The 19247-nt window shown below is 35.8% G+C and overlaps 2 protein-coding genes across 4 annotated transcripts in view; one reads left to right on the top strand and one right to left on the bottom strand.

The window, feature by feature from the left end:
* Positions 1–19247, bottom strand: part of LOC111417964 (DNA-binding protein D-ETS-3) — an 80831-nt gene that overhangs the window by 9577 nt on the left and 52007 nt on the right. For all 3 annotated transcript variants that reach the window (XM_023050398.2, XM_023050397.2, XM_023050400.2), the window contains 3 exons: positions 15448–15519; positions 7080–7127; positions 181–370 (listed from right to left, as the gene is read on the bottom strand). In XM_023050398.2, the coding sequence (XP_022906166.1) occupies positions 181–370; positions 7080–7127; positions 15448–15519 (310 nt within the window). The remainder of the gene's footprint in view (positions 1–180; positions 371–7079; positions 7128–15447; positions 15520–19247) is intronic.
* On the top strand, positions 4593–6764 carry LOC111417962 (uncharacterized). Its single transcript, XM_023050395.2, has 2 exons — positions 4593–6072; positions 6125–6764. Exons 1-2 carry the CDS (start codon positions 4713–4715, stop codon positions 6721–6723), a joined length of 1959 nt encoding a protein of 652 aa, XP_022906163.2. The 5' UTR covers positions 4593–4712; the 3' UTR covers positions 6724–6764.

Genomic DNA, 19247 nt, shown 5'->3' with positions numbered 1-19247 from the left:
ATATCGACGGCGCGTTCATTTGCGGCAATTAAAAGGCCGATACGGCAACCGTAACTCAGTTACCGGGCAATTTTTCTCCAATTCCGCACACAAAGGGGCAAAAATCGACTAATTTCAATTGCGCCCCCCAGAAACGAAGGCTCGCCCCAAAAAATTCGATCGATCTACGACGTGACGTACCTCAGCGCCCTCGATAGTTTGTCGTAGTTCATGTTTGGTTTTGATTTTCTTTCGCCCCATCGACGAGCCACTTCATCTGGATCTGTTAACTTGAATTCCCCGTTTGTACCTTCCCACGTGATACAAGCTGCGTTTGAAGAATCACTTAGAAGTTCTAATAGAAATTGCCAGAGTTGAATTTGACCTGAACCTGAAACAAATTTAAAAAAAATTATAAAAAATTATTTTATGTACATATTTGATTGACGTTTTATGATATAAATATTTTATTCAATCTTCGTTTTATTTTTAAGTTATTTTTTAGTGTTAAATGTGACAATTTAGACAGTTTTTGATTTTGAAGAGGCTACGCTGTCGACATTAACCGATGGAATAAAATGGATTATTGCGGCCAAAAACACAGCTGTGACATTATAAAAAAGAACGACGGCAGTTTTGCCAAGGACCCAGAATTTTTCAGGTTCTCTGCAAAATTTTTCAACACTTTCACACCAAGTGGAACTAAACAACTCTCCTCTGGCAGATAGCTAGCCAGGTAATACACAACGAGTTGATAGAGTTTTGAGCCCTTTAAAAAACGCCGGCCCGATGGTATCTTTCCTGTTCTTCTTCAATGGAGCCTAGAGGATATGAAAACATACTTGGTGAGGGTTTTTAGAGCTTGTTTAGCCTTTAACCATGTCCCCATTAGCTGGAGGAACACTTTGAGACTATATGAGAAATATCCATGTTGCAAGTAAAAATGAAATTTGAATAAGGAAATAAAAGACAATATTTGAACTTCGCACTTGCATAAATTGTTTAATTTAAATCGGTACCGGTTTCGAAGTATATTACTTCATCTTCAGCCGAAAACTATATATAAAAGTAAAATGCTAAGATTAATCTAAGTTACAAAATATAAATTTATAGAATACTCACTGTCAAAAGGTGAAGCCAACAGGCATATTCATTTGAAATTTGAAAAGTTTGAAAAGTTGAAAAAATTTTTTAATCATAAGTAACATCCAAAGTATAAAATGCGTCGTTAATCATTATAAAAAAACAAAATGGAGGTAATGTAAAACGTGAAGCGTGTGATAAATTTGTAATGAAATCCAAAAATAATAGTATAAAATAGATGAAAGTAATAGAATTATTACATAAAACCACTTACGAATGAAAAGCGATGATTGTATAAAATATTCTTGAAAATTACGTATTAAAAGTTAAAAATTACATGTGACCATCTTGGCGGAGCGAGAAGAAGAGACTGGTGACCGAAAACGAGAATTACAAAGCGGAATACAACATCTATAGAAAACCTTCTTCTATTTCTACCACTATTCCATACACTTCATCACACCCTAATCAACACAAATTTGCTAACTTTCGTTTTCTCATTAATAGAATTTTTGATTACCCTCTCTCTGAAAGTAATAGAATTAAAGAAATAGATTTTATTTTTAATTTGGCCCGTGACAATGGTTTCCCTATTGGCAAGATTACTCATCTCTTTAATATGATACGTATACAAAAAGATCCTTTATTCACAAAACACAATACAGACACTTTAACATATAAACCTCTACAATTTAACGCTTTAACTAATAAATTTCATAAATTATTTTCCAATTACAACATCAACATAGCCTTTTCAAATCGTAACACCATTTTAAATTTACTTACTAATCACACTAAAAAAGTTTTTGATATTTCTAAAGAGAGCGGCGTATATCTGGTCAGATGCTTTAATTGTAACAATGTATATGTTGGACAAACGGGGAGGAGACTGGAGACCAGAATCCGAGAACACAAGACAATAGCTAATTCTAATATCTTCAAACACCACATAGAAACTGGTCATAAAATAGATTATGGAGGAGTTGAACTTTTACATTCATGCACAGGAAAAAATCGTGCCGTGTAAAAATTTTAGAGTAGTTGGTAAAAAGAATTAGAGTAAAAATTGTAATATCACATGGTAAAAATAACTCTAATGTACACTATATTTAATATTAATATAGAGTTCATATATTATTCACTTAATAGAGTAGTTTTTACAGTTCTCTAAAGGAGGGTTCTTTTTTACTTATGTTAGTGAAGTTATGTAATATATAAAACATTAAATTTTACACTAGACGTGTACTTTTCCTTCGGGTACTTCGTAGGCACCGCACTATTTTGCTCGGGATTACTCGTCGGTACCACGTGATCAACATGTGGTGTAATACAGCTAAAATTTAACGGTCATCTACTAAACGAGTCGGAACTCGATAGCGTCTCGAGACCTGATTTACGTGATATAGAAAGAAAGAAAGATTATTTTTATTTTAATTATGTTTGCCAAAATAAAACATTCATGATGTGAAATTAGTGGAACTTCCGGAAGATTTCACATACAAGTTCCTTGTGAAGATTGGTAAGTATGTAAGACTCATTAGATGCAGTTTTGATGGCGACTCGGTGGAAACTTTAAAATGAATTAAGTATTATATATGTTATAATATGTATATAAACAGAATTTTTTTAAATTTAAGTTATAACAATATATTACAAGTAAGAATAAAAACAAATATTTTATAATTTTGATTTTTATTACAAACGTAAAACTTCCCTAAAAATACTTCACTTCCTATTAAAAATTAACACTAATAAGTGGAACATACACACTATTTAGTGATATTTTGTCAATTAATAGAGTAAAATTAGAGCGAATTTTTAATAATTTACACTGATTAGATTAGAAATGTATCTAATTAGAGTCACGACAACATCTAGTTAGATTACATATAATACACTGTTATAGAGTAACGATTTTACACTATTTAATAAATACCATCTTCTCACTATTTAGTGTAAATTTTTAATCTATTCACCTACTATATAGTGCAAAAAAATAACTCTAAATAAATTGGACCGATCTGAACCATGTTTTAGAGTTGATTTTTACTCTATATTTTTTCCTGTGTGTGATAAAAGTACTAAATTAGATTTTCTTGAAATCTTAGAAATTACTAAACATAAAAATAATAATAAATATCACCTCATGAATGATCAACTTCAACTCTTCCGTAAACCCATCTTTTCATATTTAAATAACTTCAATTTAAAAATTTAAAATTTTTTTTCCGGTTTTGTTTCCGCTTTGTAATTCTCGTTTTCGGTCACCAGTCTCTTCTTCTCGCTCCGCCAAGATGGTCACATGTAATTTTTAACTTTTAACACTTTTCATTCGTAAGTGGTTTTATGTAATAATTCTATTACTTTCATCTATTTTATACTATTATTTTTAGATTTCATTACAAATTTATCACACGCTTCACGTTTTACATTACCTCCATTTTGTTTTTTTGTAATGATTAACGACGCATTTTATACTTTGGATGTTACTTATGATTAAAAAATTTTTTCAACTTTTCAAACTTTTCAAATTTCAAATGAATCAGCCTGTTGGCTTCACCTTTTGACAGTGAGTATTCTATAAATTTATATTTTGTAACTTAGATTAATCTTAGCATTTTACTTTTATATATAGTTTTCGGCTGAAGATGAAGTAATATACTTCGAAACCGGTACCGATTTAAATTAAACAATTTATGCAAGTGCGAAGTTCAAATATTGTCTTTTATTTCCTTATTCAAACTTTGAGACTAAATCCGAGGGTTACAATGTGAATCCATACGTCTGTGATAAGACCCATGGTAGCTCACGTAGCCATAGTTTGGTGCTTAGCAATTAAACATGCCTATAAGTCTAAATTGCTCATTGGATGGTTGCAAAAGATAGTTGCTCATTCACCGATGTTGTCTACGGCCCCAAGTATATTGAAAAGAACAAAGAAGATTATTGGCCAACTTCTAGGAAATGAAGCAATTCGTATAGGACATCAAAAGCTTCCGAGTGGTGGTAGCAGTGTAATGATTGGAATCATAAAATAACCCCAGCTGTACAACTTAATTAACATCACCAAACTCATTACTCACTTTGAGTAATCGAGATACATGCACTCATAGTGTGAACAAAACTGTCTTATATTACTTATTTGAATAAATATGTTAAATGTGTCAATCATGTTGTCAAAATTTCGATATTACCAGTACAAAAAAACAAAGAAATAATTATCGCTACCTGCGATAGAGAGCCCCCTAATGCAAATAAAATTGAACGAACTGGTGGTGGAAAATGGGCGAGGTCGAGTAATAGCGGCCAGATTTTCTGCCGTCAAAATTGCTTCCCCTAATGCGCGTTTAATGAACGGCCTGCTACGACCTGCACGTTGGCACCACGTGACCGGGCACGTTCGATCCCGTCCGCATGCGATTGTTTTATAAATTACCGTTACGGGCCCGGCACCGGACGACTTGATTTGTGGTCGCGTATAATGGGATATACACATCGACTATAACGTGGAAACGGTTATTTACTCACCATGACTTTTCCGAGCGAAACGGGTCAATGTCAAAAATGACTGGCACATTTTTGTTTTGAAATATTCGATTTTATGTGGTGACAATAAACTTTTCTAAATTTATAGTTCTAAATTAGCGAGAATGTCCGACCCTTACGTTAATAGAACGAAAGAAATACCAAATTCGGGTTATACCGCATCTGGGAGGTCGAATATGTCAGTTTTCGGATCTCAAGACAATGACTTGGACGAGGAAGATGTGCTGTTTAATCTAATTGAAAGAGAAAGAAGGCTTTATGGAAGACCGTACTCTCCGTTAATTAGAAATGAACAGGATTTCTTGGGACATTTTGATGATGGTGGTGGTTATTTTCAAAGGCAGATTGGGGATTATTTTACCTCGCCTTATTATGGACGTGTTAAACCTGGGATGGCGTGGAATTGTGATTTTAATTCAGTTAAGAACGTTCGTTTTCAAGATAAACAAACTCAAACTTATTTTGATCCCGATAATAATTTTTTCGCGTTTCAACCAAGAATGGAGAGATCCGGGAGTGCTTATCCAGAATATATGAATTATGATAGGAATTTGCATTACGCCGATGTTCTTAGAAGATATCCACATCTAGCACCATCTAATTATAGAGATAATACAGATCTTAGATGTCAGTATCTTAACCCATATTTAAATTTTCCCTCGCCGGTGTATGGGAAAAGAATTGAGAGATCTAATTTTGTGCCGATTACTTCTCAATTATACGATATGCACGATTATAGCAACATAAGAAGTTTTGTGAACCATGGATTAAGCGATTATTACCAACCTTATCTTCCGTTTCCTTTATCGTATAACGAGAGAAGGGGAAACGGAAATAATGTTGATTTTAGGTTACCTCCTCCTCCTGAATATGCAACGCAACCAACCAGATTGAGGAGAAGTTATCCATTCGCTGGTACTATGGATAAAAGTGGGAATATCGATCAAATACCATTCGATGGGGATACTGAGACGAGTGCTAGATCACCAAGGATGCAAAAATTTCATCAAGATTTAGATAATTTTGACGAAATGTCCGCACAATGTTCGTGGAAGCCGTTATCAAGATATAGTTCTCGTGATACTAACGTGGATCAATTCCCAAGAAGTTATGGCTTGAAAAAAAATTTATCTCCAACTCAATTAGAGCTGAATTATGTTACAAGACAGAAGAAAACGCATAAAACTTCCCCCGTAACATCACAACCAATTAGGAATATAACGAAATCTCCTTCCCCCCATTTAAATAAACCACGAACATATTCAAGTATAAATAAAAAACCTCGGTCTCGTGCAACCTTAGAGAAAAATGAAGAAGAAGAAAACCTCGATATTTCTCTCCAACATCGTCGTGCCTCTAATGTAGACATTTCAAGCTTTGCGGAAAATCAAACTCCGGATATCCCAGTTTGTAAATCACTTTCAGATTCAAGTATCGATATGACCGATGATACTTCTTATTTGCGTAAGTATTTGCATCCATTAAATCAACATAATTATTTTTAATATACTTTTAGCACCCCCAACAAAAAAAACCCAAGGAGCGAATTCAAAACATTTCAGTCCATTGCCAAAACTTCACGAAGAACCAACAGCAGATCCAAGTTATGGCCCAGAAAAAGAATGTAATTATTACGAGGAAAATACCCAAATTTTAGATCAACCAGAAAATTCTTCAGAAGGAATTGTGCCTTTAAATAATCCAAAAATATCATCCCACCAGAAATTGATTAATCAAAGAGATTCAACGGAATGGGATGACGTTTGGGATCCTAATTCGGCGTTTACACCAACTGAAATGGAAACAAATCCTGGTGAGCTACAACAATGGCAAGTTAATGAATTTGTTAAGGAAGAAGAGGAATTTGGGGATTTAGCCGATAATATAATTGAATGTATTACTAAAAATAATGAAGTGGCATCAAACAGTAAAAATGATCAAAAACATATCGAAAATGAATCTCGAAAAGAATCACTTACAATTGATTCTTCCGCTAAAATTGGGACGAATTTAAAAACGAAAATGAAATTTCTTCGTCGTAGTAAAAGTAGTAGACGAAGAGCTTTGGATTTAGAAACAATGTATAATTCTATTACTGAAGATAATATGTATTAAAAGTTATTTCGATATAAAACCGTTAGAAAATAATTACTAAATCATGACTAACTAAATCTTTCCCACGCTTAGGGGCACACGGTTTCACAGGTAATTAAAGTCCCATAAAAACAAACAGTAGCACCACCCCCGTTTTCCCTTTTATTTCGCACGAAGAATAATTTCGGGTTGGCAGGCGCGCGGCTACAATTAGAACTTGAGCACGTTGCCGGCGGCTTATTACAAAGTCAAATATGTCATTTAACTTGTAAATATGATCGCCGGCCGGAAGGAAACGCGTGTCACGGCGGGCAACATTGATTCGGCCCGGGCAGGTGCTGTCCGATTTCACCTCCTTATTAATATTCATCGCTCACCTGAACTCGCTAGTCTACTACTCGTTGGGCCAAACATCTGGTATGGATCTGTAACAAAAGAAAAATTATTAAAATTTTAATTTTATGTTCGCTCTAAATTAGATTTTTTTTTGTTAGAATTAGCCAAACGCAAACGCTTTAAGATATTCCACACGGAATAGTTCATCATATTCTGGTCTGGTGAGTAGGGGGGCGCTTTTGTCTTGTTGTAAGTCTGTAATTAGTAGGGCAACCAAAAATATGCAAACATATATTTTTTTTCATACCCTCCAGAATAAAATGGACTAGATAGAAATTTGTTTCAAATCAATCTATGAATTTTGAGCCGTATTTGTTAGAGCATATTTTTGCTTATTTTATCTATACGAGCATACATTGCATATTTTCAAATTATATAACATTTTTGGAAATAAATGAATATTTTTAATGCATATTTTCAAAATTTTATTTTGCAATTTGATATAAAGTTACCTCAATTCTTTAAAGAATATTAAATTATCGACATTTGAAAAGTTCAGGAAAGTTATCCCAATATGTGTGTGAATATCCTGTATTCAAAACTGATGGTAAGGTACTTTTTTGCAAAGTGTGCAACAAATCTGTGTCAGCCGAAAAAATATTCTCGGTAAAACAGCATCTAGCAAGTTTAAAACACATAGAATTAGAGAAAAAAAATAATGAGGAGAAAACTACTCAGCCTTTTTTTGCTGAATGTTCCACATCCAAATCAAAAGATATTCAATTTGCAGAAGATCTATGTAGCGCACTAATTTCAGCTGATATACCTCTATATAAAATGCGTAACAAAAAATTAGTATCGTTTCTAGAGTCATACACAGAGTACAAAGTACCATCTGAAACTACTCTTCGCACAAAGTATGTTAAGGAACTTTACCAAAATACCATAGAACACATACGAAAATGTATGTAGTAGATGCAACAGGAAGATATGTGGCAAATGTCATCATTGGTATTTTGAATAATGATGAGTCGATTGCGAAACAAAAATTTTTGTTAAATACAGCAGTGCTTGATAAAGCGAATCATAGCACTATTGCAAGACATTTCGATGATTCTGTTAAGATTTTGGGTGAGACTTTCAACAGAGATATGATTTTACTCTTTGTATCAGATGCTGCTCCCTACATGGTAAAAGCAGCAAAGGCGACACAAACGTTTTATCCAAAAGTGACACACTTGACTTGTGCTGCACACGGACTTTATCGAGTTTGTGAGCAAATTCGTTTACATACACTAACATCGACCGGCTTATCGCCAATGTGAAAAAAGTATTTTTAAAAGCGCCATCAAGAGTAGCAATTTTTAAGGAAATAGCGCCTAGTATTGTTCTTCCTCCACAACCGGTAACTACTCACTGGGAAACATGGATTGAAGCGGCAAAGTACTATGCAACTAATTTCGAAATAATTAGGAATGTGTTTGATGCATTAGACGAAGAGGACGCTGCGTCAATCAAAATTTCAAAGGCCTTACTAAATGACAATACAATAAAATCAGATTTGATTTTCAAATTATGGCTTCCTTTGTGCGTCAATAAAAACATTGGAAACAACTGGGCTTTCGCTTTCTGCACAGGTTGATATAGTGACAAAAGCTCAGGACTTAATTAATGGAATAAACAGTGAAACTGCTAAGCCAGTAAAGAACAAAATGGATATGTGTATTTCAAAAAATCATGGTTTTTCTATTTTGAAAGAAATTTCTACATATTTAAGTACAGGATCTACAGAAATAAAAACAATAAATACACTGTTAGTGAAATACTAGCATTTAAGTTTGCACCTATAACTTCAGTGGAAGTGGAACGAAGTTTTTCAATGTACAAGAATGTTTTACGTGCAAACAGACAAAGCTTCCTTTTTGATAATTTAGGTGAGATGTTTGTCATTTATTGTAATCAAAATTTAAGTTGAATCTGTATTTGTTTTATTATCTATTTCTTTCTATTTGTCTTTTGTATATTGTTCAATATTTTCTAATTGTCTTTTAGTTTAAACATGCCAAACTAATAAATGTCTCGAGATATAAATAGAAATCATTTCTACTTTATTTTGTTTAACTTCGCCTACAGATTTAAAAGACAACTACATTTTAAATTTGATAGGAATATTTGGAAAAGACTCTTTTTTATAGAGCATATTTTCATGTTTAAACAGCATATTTTGATTTTGATATGTTACGTAGACTAGAAAATAAAATATCTGATAGTTTGCTTGTTAATTCGGGAAGAAGCGTGTTGAAATAGTAGCAGTGGTTAGTATTGAAGAATCTGGCAGCGAGAGCACAGGAGCAGCTGTTGTGAAAAAATGATGTTGTGTCAAGGCAAAATTACAATACGGTAAGAAATAACCTCCTTCCTGCTGGGTATTAATTGTCTCATCCGAAGGAGGTTTCTTAGAGTTGCTCTGAGTGAGGCTGATTTTCATGGTGTCTAACTACAGAGACTTCCTCGATTTTTTATAGGCATCTTCCACAGAGCTTAATATTTTTGTGTAATGTCTCTTATGGTGTACATATCTTCCTATATTCAGATCGGTAATCATTGATTATTATATGGGGGTTTTGCAAGGTTCAAAAAATTAGTCAAACATGTTTAATGTATCGTTAGGTTATCTGCCAGCCAAGAAGCTTGAATATAACCCGTGGTCTTAGCGAAGTTCTGTGGTCATAGGATGAGCCGAATGCTGCTTTCCTTCTCTATCTTCTATCTTTCTTTCGTTGCAATATACATCCATACCATGTCGATAAAAAACTGGATAGTTTGTAACAATGTATGCCGAAACCTAACGATTTCGCATAATATTTCATCATAAATAATATATGAAAGATAACTTTTAAATAAATATAATTAAATTACATTTATTATGATTTATCATCTCTAAATCATATGTAATTATTAATTTTCAGCAATAGTTATAAATTTTTATCTGAACCTTATAAAAATATAACCCACTTCAATTAATTTCTATAGAGTCATAGATTTATTTTTATGGTTGTTTGTCGCAAAGATCTTAATTGTGGGTGAAGTTGTGTTCTAAACGACTGAAAGGGGAATAATTAGGTGACGTGAATGACCCTTTGGGTCAATCAAAGATGCCCGAGGGCGAGAAGGGTTTCGTTGACCGAATGAGTGTTCTTGAAACGTACGATCTCTACTTCGTCTGTAAGGGTTGGAGAAAGGGGTGGTTTAGTGAAGAAGGTAATAAGAGAGACTAATCAATTTGGATTCTTTGGGAACGTAAACCTTTAAAAGGCGCATTCTTGTCGTTTTTCGTATCATCCCCTAAACTTGTCTTATTGTTACTTTTATACCAAAAATGAAATTTTGGAATCTTTGATCGTCAATTGAACTACAAAGGAAAAACAGGGCCGAAATCTCCCCGGCAATAGAATCGCGTAAACTGATTTCTGTTGGATAGGTGGGGTGTATGGGGTGAGACCCGGGGGTCTAATAACCCGACGACCCCAAGTCGATAATTACCTGATTGCACCCGAAGCGGCGCTGTCGTTTTGACAGCAGCCCAACGGGCGATTGTCGCATTAACGCACCCTAACCTCGCCGCCCCCATAGTATCTTGTCTTACGGGGTTCAATCAACGGGTCATTTGTTTGCCTTTTCACGTACGCCCTATTATCAGAACGTTAGATGAATTTCTGATATCATCATTTCATTTCATGTTGTGGCTTTTTTTGATTTAAAAACGTGTCTGTGACCTCTATAAACAGTAGGAAAGAGATAATCTTAGTCTTTGTAGTTTATCGACGAGATTTCGCGGTTGGCAAAGAAAAAAATAACTGTTTGTATCGAAGGATTTTAATGGATAAGGGCCTCGAAGGTGGGACTGCACCGGGGGTTGGGTCACGCGAGGGTCACACTCACGGTTTACTGGGGTCGAAGAGTCGCCGCCGCCGTTGCTGCCGTCAGACAGTCGAGCAGCACGCGAGATACGCCCTTTAGATAAGGCGCAGTTAAATAATGGACGTGCGCGAATAGAAATAGAGCGAAACCCGGCAGCAGTCCAGATATCGCTTATTTATTTATTTCGGGCCTTACCTTCGGTATCCTTTCATGTTTCTGTGTCAAATTTCATAACGGGGCTTTTTACTACTAACGGTAAATCATTGTGTTCTTTCTAATCTGGTCAAATTAATTAGTTGCATGCATGTACTTAGTTGGTTAAACGACTCAGATGATGTATTTGAGCTTTAATTGTAAACTTTCACGATTTTATATGTACCCAAAAGAAGACGTTGGGATTATGTTAGTCATAGCAGCCAAATATGGTGTCTTAAGACAAGTAGCGCTTGGCAAACATGGGCGCGTAAGATCACATGAGAAATCGATTGTGTTTTTCTTATTATTATTGACGTCCTTATGATAACTCTGAGTTTTCGGCCGTCTTAAGAGACTAGACTAGATTCTAGTTTTAGGTCTTATGTTAGTTCTAGTGATAGTGCTAGTGCAAAACTAGAACTAACACTAGACCGAAAACTAAAAACATAAGGGGATAGCCGCGCGTGTTTCAAAACGGCTAAACCCGAATGATTCTAGTTCTAGGTCTAGTGTTAATTCTAGTGATAGTGCTAGTGTAAAATTAAATGTAACTAAACGTAGAAACATTCGGGTTTAGCCGCACGTCTCTCAAGACGGCTAAACCCGAATGATTCTAGTTCTCGGTCATGTGTTAGTTCTAGTGTAAATCTAAAACTAACACTAGACCTAGAACTAGAAAGTATTGGGTTTAGCCGTCTGAAGACGCACGGCTAAACCCGAATGTTCTAGTTTTAGTTCAATAAAAATATGCAACAGTGATATCTTATGTTAACTAGCTCCATCTACCACTGTCACTGTTAACACTACACTTAGAACTAGAAACATTCGGGTTTAGCCGCACGTACCACAAAACGGCTAAACCCGAATCATTCTAGTTCTAGATCTTGTCTTAGTTCTAGTGATAGTGCTAGTGCTAAACTAGAACTAACACTAGACCGAAAACTAGAAACATAAGGGGTTAGCCGCGCGTGTTTCAAGATGGCTAAACCCGAATGATTCTAAGTCTAGGTCTTGTGTTAGTTCTAGTGATAGTGTTAGTGCAAAACTAAAACTAACACTAGACTGAGAGCAAGAAACAATCGGATTTTGCCGCACGTCTCTTAAGACGGCTAAACCCGAATGATTCTAGTTCTAGGTCTTTTGTTAGTTCTAGTGATAATGCTAATGCAAAACTAGAACTAACACCAGACCGAGAACTAGAAACATTCGGATTTAGCCGCACGTCTTTCAAGATGGCTAAACACGAATGATTCTAGTTTTAGGTCTTGTGTGAGTTCTAATGATAGTGGTAGTGTAAAACTAGAACTAACACTAGACCTAGAACTAGAAACAAATGCAATAAAAATATGCAACACAGTGATATTTTATGCTAACTAGCACTACCTACCATTATCACTAGAACTAACATTAGATCTAAAAGTACAAACATTAGACCTAGAAACATTCGGGTTTAGCCGCACGTCTCTCAGGACGGCAAAACCCGAATGATTCTAGTTCTAGGTCTTGTGTTAGTTCTCGTGATAGTGTTAGTGCTAAACTAGAACTAACACTAGACCGAAAACTAGAAACATAAGGGGATAGCCGCGCGTGTTTCAAGACGGTTAAACTCGAATGATTCTAGTTCTATGATTAGTTCTAGTGATAGTGTTAGTGCTAAACTAGAACTAACACTAGACCGTGAACTAGAAACATTCGGATTTAGCCGCACGTCTCTCAAGACGGCTAAACCCGAATGATTCTAGTTCTAGGTCTTGTGTTAGTTTTAGTGATAGTGTTAGTGCTAAACTAGAACTAACATTAGACCGAAAACTAGAAACATAAGGGGATAGCCGCGCGTGTTTCAAGACGGTTAAACCCGAATGATTATAGTTCTATGATTAGTTCTAGTGATAGTGTTAGTGCTAAACTAGAACTAACACTAGACCGAGAACTAGAAACATTCGGATTTAGCCGCACATCTCTCAAGACGGCTAAACCCGAATGATTCTACTTCTTGTGTTAGTTCTAGTTGTAGTGCTAGTGTAAAAGTAGAACCAACACTAGACTTAGAACTAGAAACATTCGGATTTAGCCGCACGTCTTTCAAGACGGCTAATCCCGAATAATGCTAGTTCTAGGTCTTGTGTTAGTTCTAGTGATAGTGCTAGTGTGAAACTAGAACTAACACTAGACCTAGAACTAGAAACAAATGCAATAAAAATATGCAACACAGTGATATTTTATGCTAACTAGCACTACCTACCATTATCACTAGAACTAACATTAGATCTAAAAGTACAAACATTAGACCTAGAAACATTCGGGTTTAGCCGCACGTCTCTCAGGACGGCAAAACCCGAATGATTCTAGTTCTAGGTCTTGTGTTCGTTCTCGTGATAGTGTTAGTGCTAAACTAGAACTAACACTAGACCGAAAACTAGAAACATAAGGGGATAGCCGCGCGTGTTTCAAGACGGTTAAACCCGAATGATTATAGTTCTATGATTAGTTCTAGTGATAGTGTTAGTGCTAAACTAGAACTAACACTAGACCGAGAACTAGAAACATTCGGATTTAGCCGCACGGCTCTCAAGACGGCTAAACCCGAATGATTCTAGTTCTTGTGTTAGTTCTAGTTATAGTGCTACTGTAAAAGTAGAACCAACACTAGACTTAGAACTAGAAACATTCGGATTTAGCCGCACGTCTTTCAAGACGGCTAATCCCGAATGATGCTAGTTCTAGGTCTTGTGTTAGTTCTAGTGATAGTGCTAGTGTGAAACTAGAACTAACACTAGACCTAGAACTAGAAACAAATGCAATAAAAATATACAACACAGTCATATTTTATGCTAACTAGCACTACCTACCATTATCACTAGAACTAACATTAGATCTAAAAGTATAAACATTAGACCTAGAAACATTCGGGTTTAGCCGCGCGTCTCTTAGGACGGCAAAACCCGAATGATTCTAGTTCTAGGTCTTGTGTTAGTTCTAGTGGTAGTGTTAGTGCTAAACTAGAACTAACACTAGACCGAGAACTAGAAACATTCGGATTTAGCCGCACGTCTCTCAAGACGGCTAAACCCGAATGATTCTAGTTCTTGTGTTAGTTCTAGTTATAGTGCTAGTGTAAAAGTAGAACCAACACTAGACTTAGAACTAGAAATATTCGGATTTAGCCGCACGTCTTTCAAGACGGCTAAACCCGAATGATGCTAGTTCTAGGTCTTGTGTTAGTTCTAGTGATAGTGCTAGTGTAAAACTAGAACTAACACTAGACCTAGAACAAGAAACATTCGGGTTTAGCCATATGTCTTATTTTTACTACTAGCGGTAAATCATTGTGTTCTTTCTAATCAGGTCAAATTAATTAGTTGCATACATGTACTTAGTTGGCTAAACGTCTCAGATGATGTATTTGAGCTTTAATTGTAAGCTTTCACGATTTTATACGTACCGAAAAGAAGACGTTGGGATTATGTTAGTCATAGCAGCCAAATCGATTACCCAATATCTTATGTTGACAGAAGCTACTGGTGCATTAGGACAAGTAGCGCTTGGCAAACATGGGCGCGTAAAATCACATGAGAATACACATGAGAAATCGATTGAGTTTTGGAAGGGAGTCGAAATATATTTTTCGTATTTCCCAGAAAGTTATTACGAGAGTTGTCCGGAAAATTGCTCGTCGACGTTAACGTTTCGTGATTTCAAAGTAATCGGCAAAGAGAACATAAAAATCGCGTGATACTTTTCGCCGAAAAAGCCTATACACCCCTGATACGTCAGTTCTTAAGATATTTCCCGTTTTATTTCACTTTTTCAAAATTACAAACAACAGCCTAAAAATCAATTTGCCGTTAAATCCGTATCCACCAATTCCGTTCCCTCAACTACAGACATTAACGATAACGATAACGGACTTCCCTTTTTCTGGGCAGAAACACGAAACTTCGAAACAAAAAAAAGAAAATCAGGTCGTATAATGCGTATCTGAAATCTCGATCTGGGGGCTGTGCGGACAATAGGGGGTGCTGATTGAGTGCGTATGATGCGCACGAGTGGCCGCGAGGCGCCACCGCGTGTCGGGACTTTCCCCCTTCCGAAACGCCGGGGAACATATTGCTATACAAGAGAAGCCGTTACGCATTTTGATAAAGCGTCCAGAGGAATTCGAGCGATACGTTTCCAGAAGCAATGGTGTGGAGACGGCACCGTTATCATGAGTGATGGAGATGTTTCCGTTGTGAGAACTTTTATTATGTTACAATAAGTTGTGATTCACTTAATTTTAGTGTTAAATATTACCTGGTTGTCTAAGATGACTATGAGGATCCAACGATGCTTTGGTCATACCACTCAACGAATTTGTACCATAACCTGAAAAAAAAGTTAACAATTATCAATCATTGCAAAGAAAATCACTTCAAGAAAAAGAACTTTTGCGCTCGACTAGCTTTTGTTTCCACGGCTCACTTGGACCGTGTTTTGTGAGCATCGACGTGGAAACCGACAAGAGAATCCTTTCCGCATCTCGAACCAACCTGCCAATATATCCTAAAGCCGCTATGTTCACCGTTTTATTCTCTTTACCCCCTTATATGTTTTTTTTTTCATCAATTCCACCTTTGATTATGGTTAACGCGTCTCCTGTAAGAGGTAGACTTCGCGACGCCGCTATTTTAAAGCATTAACGCGTTGTTGTCACACGCGAAGATTTATGAAGATGAGGGTGATTACGTATTCGGTACGCGATTGCGGACAGCAACCAGGCTCACGCAATCCGATTGTCATGCACACGACAGCCGAAATTTAGTGAGCCGTGATTGTTAACACGTAGAGATCAAAGGCGGCCCGAGGCGTAGCCGCCCCCACGGCCCCCTTTTCTGTTAAAGGGGTGTTACTTGAGCCGCCTACTGAATAATCCGTTTTTGGTTCCCTATTTTAGTAAAATATCAAAGAAAAATTGTAAATAGCACTCAATTTTGCTCGCTTTATATTTATGTTGGTTTTAAAGTGACAATGATGTTAAACGTCGTATCTCAAGAACTAATTGAGATATCATGATGATTTAAAAAGCATTTTGAAGTAAATTTGATCTAGTTTAAGCATACCATAAATAGTTTATTAATTTTTACAATCCTGGTAGATATGATTTTTTTAACCAATTACTGTTTTTAAAATTACTTATGAAATTAAACAAATCGTATCGCAAGAACTATTTGAAACATCTTATTAAGATAAGAACCATTTTAAACAAAAAATAATATAGTTCTAATATAGCACCAAAAATTACTTAGCTTTTGTAAATTTCGTTCTCAAGATTTTTTAAATCACATTTGTGTGCTTAATATGTATTGATTTTAAATTGACAACGATTTAAGATGTTATATATCAAGAACTAATTGGGATATCATAATGATATAAAAAGCATTTTGAATCAAATTTAACCTAGTTTGAGCGCATAATAAATAAATTATTAATAAGATTTCTTGAATTAGGCTCTATTCGTCAGATTAATTATGAAATTAAATAAGTCGTATCTCAAGAACTAATTAGGATATCTTAATGAGATAAGAAGCATTTTAAACAAAAAAATACTGTAATTGTGATTATACAATAAATAATTACTAAGTTTTCGTAATTCTTGTTCTCAAGATTTTTTTAAAGTATCTTTGCGGGCTTGATATGCACTTATTTTAAATTGATGATGATTTAAGGTGTTATATCTCAAGAACTAATTGGGATATCATGATGATATAAATAGCATTTTGAAGCAAATTTAATATAATCTAAGCGTACCATAAATAATTTATTAATTTCTACAATCTTCGTAGATATGATTTTTTCAATCAGACTCTTTTCGTTAGATTAATTATGAAATTAAATAAGTCGTATCTCAAGAACTATTTGGGATATCATAATGATATAAAAAGCTGTTATTTTTTAATTTATTAATTATTATATAAAATTATTTTTAATATTTGCACATACCGGGAATTCTAACACTAGATTTACAACTAGAAACATTCGGGTTTATCCGCACGTCTCTCAAGACGGTTAAACCCGAATGATTCTAGTTCTAGGTCTTGTGTTAGTTCTAGTGATAGTGCTAGTGCAATACTAGAACTAACAATAGACCAAGAACTAGAAACATACGGGGTTAGCCGTACATCTCTCAAGACGGCTGAACCCGAATGATTCTAGTTCTAGGTCTTGTGTTAGTTCTGGTGATAGTGCTAGTGCAATACTAAAACTAATACTAGACCGAGAACTAGAAACATTCGGATTTAGCCGCACGTCTCTCAAGACGGCTAAACCCGAATGATTCTAGTTCTAGGTCTTGTGTTAGTTCTAGTGATAATGCTAGTGCAATACTAGAACTAACAATAGACCAAGAACTAGAAACATACGGGGTTAGCCGTACATCTCTCAAGACGGCTGAACCCGAATGATTGTAATTCTAGGTCTTGTGTTAGTTCTGGTGATAGTGCTAGTGCAATACTAAAACTAATACTAGACCGAGAACTAGAAACATTCGGATTTAGCCGCACGTCTCTCAAGACGGCTAAACCCGAATGATTCTAGTTCTAGGTCTTGTGTTAGTTCTAGTGATAGTGCTAGTGCAATACTAGAACTAACAATAGACCAAGAACTAGAAACATACGGGGTTAGCCGTACATCTCTCAAGACGGCTGAACCCGAATGATTGTAATTCTAGGTCTTGTGTTAGTTCTGGTGATAGTGCTAGTGCAATACTAAAACTAATACTAGACCGAGAACTAGAAACAATCGGATTTAGCCGCACGTCTCTCAAGACGGCTAAACCCGAATGATTCTAGTTCTAGGTCTTGTGTTAGTTCTAGTGATAGTGCTAGTGCAATACTAGAACTAACAATAGACCAAGAACTAGAAACATACGGGGTTAGCCGTACATCTCTCAAGACGGCTGAACCCGAATGATTCTAGTTCTAGGTCTTGTGTTAGTTCTGGTGATAGTGCTAGTGCAATACTAAAACTAATACTAGACCGAGAACTAGAAACATTCGGATTTAGCCGCACGTCTTTCAAGACGGCTAAACCCGAATGATTCTAGTTCTAGGTCTTGTGTTAGTTCTAGTGATAGTGCTAGTGCAATACTAAAACTAATACTAGACCGAGAACTAGAAACATTCGGATTTAGCCGCACGTCTCTCAAGACGTTTAAACCCGAATGATTCTAGTTCTAGGTCTTGCGTTAGTTGTAGTGATAGTTCTAGTTTTAGTTCAATAAAAATATGTAACATAGTGATATCTTATGTTAACTAGCGCTACCTACCACTGTCACTAGAACTAACACTAGATTTAGAACTAGAAACATTCGGGTTTAGCCGCACATCTCTCAAGACGGCTAAACCCGAATGATTCTAGTTCTAGGTCTTGTGTTAGTTCTAGTGATAGTGGTAGTGTAAAGCTAGAACTAACACTAGACCTAGAACTAGAAACAAATGCAATAAAAGTATGCAACACAGTGATATTTTATGCTAACTAGCACTACCTACCATTATCATTGGAACTAACATTAGATCTAAAAGTACAAACATTCAGGTTTAGCCGTCTTAAGAGACGCACGGATAAACGGAATTTTTCTAGTTCCAGCTCTAGTATTAGTTCTAGTGATAGTGCTAGTGCATAACCAGACTAACACTAGACCGAGAACTAGAAACATTCAGATTTAGCCACACGTCTCTTAAGACGGCTAAACCCGAATGTTTCTAGTTCTAGGTCTAGTGTTAGTTCTAGTTTTACACTAGCACTAACACAAGACCTAGAACTAGAATCATTCGGGTTTAGCCGTGCGTCTGAAGAAATGTTTCTAGTTCTAGGTCTAGTGTTAGTTCTAGGTCTAGTGTTAGTTCTAGGTCTAGTGTTAGGGTTAGCCGCACGTCTCTCAAGACGGCTAAACCCGAATGATTCTAGTTCTTGTGTTAGTTCTAGTGATAGTGCTAGATTAAAACTAGAACTATCACGAGAGGGCTATTACATTAGACCTAGAACTAGAAACATTCAGACATGTTGTATTTTATGTGGGACAAAGAAAGTAGGTACGCCCTGGTTTCAATGGAAAT

Source organism: Onthophagus taurus, chromosome 1 (genome assembly GCF_036711975.1).
Source record: "Onthophagus taurus isolate NC chromosome 1, IU_Otau_3.0, whole genome shotgun sequence".
Taxonomy (NCBI): domain Eukaryota; kingdom Metazoa; phylum Arthropoda; class Insecta; order Coleoptera; family Scarabaeidae; genus Onthophagus; species Onthophagus taurus.
This window is presented reverse-complemented; position numbering and strand designations above follow the sequence as displayed.